A 2908-nucleotide genomic window follows, 5' to 3' on the forward strand; every position below is an offset into this window, starting at 1 on the left:
GGGGGGGGCGCCCGGCTCACCTCGGTGTCATGCAGCAGCTCGAAGGCGGCCAGCAGGTCGCCCGCCGGCCCCGCCGGCCCGTTCAGGGGCAAACGCCGGAGCCGGGGGGGTCGCCGGCGTCCCGCGTCCAGCCACACGGCCGGCCGGCACGCGCCGCGGCCCAGGAAGGTGCCGGCGCCCTGCGGAGGGTGGGGGGGGGCTTGCGGCCTATGGGTGCCCCCCACCTATGGGTGCCCCCCACCTATGGGTGCCCCTCACCTATGGTTGCCCCTCACCTATGGGTGTCCCTCACCCAGGGATGCCCCCTACTCAGGGGTGTCCCCAACCCAAGGGTGTCCCCAACCATGGGTGACCTCCACCGTGGGTGCATTCTGCTCTGGGGTGCTGCCTCCCCCCATGGGTGCCCTCCTCAGGGTACCTTCCTACCGGGGGTGACCTCCACCCAAGGGTGTCCCCAACCCAGGGGTGCTCACTGGCCAGGGGCACCTGCACTCCTGGTGCTCCCCACCCATGGGTGTCCTCCATCCCTGGTGCTCCCCACCCCTGGTGCTCCCCACCCATGGGTGACCCCCATTCCAGGTGCCCTCCATCTGTGGATGCCCCCAACCTGGGGATCCTCCCTGGCCCAAGGTGCCCCCACCCCTAGTGCTCCCCATCCATGGTGCCCCCACCCCACGGGTGTCCCCAACCCTGGGGTCCTCCCTGGCCAGGGGTGCCCACATCCCTGGTGCTCCCCACCCCTGGTGCTCCCCACCCATGGGTGTCCTCCACTCCTGGTGCCTCCCAACCATGGTGCTCCCCACCCACATGTGTCCTCCATCCCTGCTGCTCCCCACCCCTAGTGCTCCCCACCCAAGGGTGTCCCCAACCCAGGGGTCCTCCCTGGCCAGGGGCACCTGCACCCCTGGTGCTCCCCACCCCTGGTGCTCCCCACCCATGCGTGTCCTCCATCCCTGGTGCTCCCCATCCCTGGTGCTCCCCATCCCTATGTGTCCTCCATCCCTGGTGCTCCCCACCCCTGGTGCTCCCCACCCACGTGTCCTCCATCCCTGGTGCTCCCCACGCTTGGGTGCCCCCTGCCCCGGCGCACCCCGCCGTCCTGGTCGAAGACCTCCACCACCACGGCGGGGGGCTCGGCGCGGACGCCCCGCGGGTCCCCGTAGAGCAGCACCCGCTCGAAGAGCAGCGTCTGGTCCCACCGGGGCTCCAGGGTGGCCGCCAGCACCCGGGTGCTCTGGCTCACGTGCACGAAGGCCACGTGGGCCACGGGGTCTGGGTGTGTGGGGGGGGGACAAGAGCAGCACCCACGGGGGGGTCACCACCGGGTGCCCACCTGCGGTGGCCTTGGCGCCGCGGGGCACCAACCCCATGGCCTGGAAGACGTAGCAGCGCAGCTGGAAGTAGCTGGGACCTGCAAAGGGACGCGGGGTGGTGGCCCCCCCTCTCCGGGGCTGGCTGGGTGGGGGGCACCCTGGGCGTGCACCCGGCACCCGCTCCGGGCGTGCACCCGGCACCCGCGCGCCGGGCCGCTCACGCTGGAAAACGCAGAGGATGAGGGGAGCGCAGCGCGGCGGGGGGCTCCTGCCCGGCGGCTTCGCGGCGGCATCCGGCGCCTCGGCGCCCTGCGGGTGCACCGTGGGTGCTCCTGAGCCAGGTGGGTGCCGGTGACCCCCCCCCACCCTCTCCGTGCATCCCCGCACCCATCCCGTACCGGGGAGCCCTCGAGGAGGAAGACGGGGGCGACGGGGCCRGGCCGCTCGGGTGCCAGGCGCCGGTGCCAGCGGCGGCGACGGTACAGGTCGCCCGTCCGGGGTTGCAGGTGGAAGCGGCGGCCCGGGAAGGAAGCGTATTCCCAGGCTTCGGCATCCGCCGGCTCCTCCGGAGCGTGCTGCGGGCGTCGTGCCGCACCCCACGGCATGGCACGGCGGGATTGGCATGGCACAGGGGTGGGGACCCAGCGTGACTCCAGCACACTGGCATCGCTGTCCCTGCCACCTCCAGCCCTGCCACCCCAGCCCCGTCCTCCTGTCCCTGACACCCCCTCCCTGCCACCTCCGGCATCGCCATCCCTGTCCCTGCCACTCCTTGCGTTGCCACCCTGTCCCCGTCACCCGCATCCCTGCCGTCCCGTCCCTGCCATCCCCAGCATTGATGTCCCTGTCCCTGCCACCCCATCCCTGCCACCCCTGGCATTGCCACCCTGTCCCTGCCCCACTGTCCCTGCCACCCCTGGCATTGCCACCCTGTCCCTGCCACCCCATCCCTGCCCCACTATCCCTGCCACCCCAGCCCTGCTGTCCCCAGCCCTGCCACCCTGTCCCTGCCATCCCGGTCCTTGCCCCCCTGTCCCTATTCCTTAAACCCCATCCCTGCCCCGCTGTCCCTGCCACCCCCATCACAGCCATCCCTGTCCCTTATACCCTGTCCATGCCACCCCATCCCTGCCGCCCCCAGCATTGCCACCCCATCCCTGCCACCCTGTCCCTGTCACCCCCATCCCTGCCACCCCATCCCTGCCACCCCCAGCGTTGCCATCCCTGTCTCTCCCACTCCATCCCTGTCACCCCATCCCTGCTGTCCCCATCCCTGCCACTCTGCCCCTGCCACCCCGTCCCCACCATTGCTGTCCCAACCAACCCGTCCCTGTCCCCCGCTCCCTGCCACCCCCGTTCCCCCGGCTGTCCCCACGCGCCCCGCGCCCCGTCCCCACCAGCCGGAGGAAGGCGGCCACGTCCTGCTGGTGGCCGCGGGCGCCGGGGTCCCTGCGGCGGGTGCGCAGCCAGCGCCGGCGCCGGCGCGTGTCGTAGGTCTTCTCGGCGGCGTGCCAGGCTGGCGGCGGGCCACCGGGCGCCGCGCTCGCCCCGTACTGCCAGCCTGCGGGCGCCCGGGCACCTCGGCACCGGAGCCC

General features: G+C 72.7%; 1 protein-coding gene across 1 annotated transcript in view; it reads right to left on the minus strand.

Annotated features, from left to right (window-relative positions):
* FER1L5 (fer-1 like family member 5) overlaps positions 1 to 2908 on the minus strand; it is an 18566-nt gene that overhangs the window by 7254 nt on the left and 8404 nt on the right. The window contains exons 25-29 of the mRNA XM_026085277.1: positions 2711 to 2874; positions 1701 to 1888; positions 1334 to 1455; positions 1091 to 1272; positions 21 to 179 (exon numbers count right to left, since the gene is read on the minus strand). Coding sequence (XP_025941062.1) covers positions 21 to 179; positions 1091 to 1272; positions 1334 to 1455; positions 1701 to 1888; positions 2711 to 2874 — 815 coding nt within the window. The remainder of the gene's footprint in view (positions 1 to 20; positions 180 to 1090; positions 1273 to 1333; positions 1456 to 1700; positions 1889 to 2710; positions 2875 to 2908) is intronic.

The sequence above is a fragment of the Apteryx rowi genome, unplaced genomic scaffold, assembly GCF_003343035.1.
Source record: "Apteryx rowi isolate R43461 unplaced genomic scaffold, aptRow1 scaffold_662, whole genome shotgun sequence".
Classification (NCBI taxonomy): Eukaryota; Metazoa; Chordata; class Aves; order Apterygiformes; family Apterygidae; genus Apteryx; species Apteryx rowi.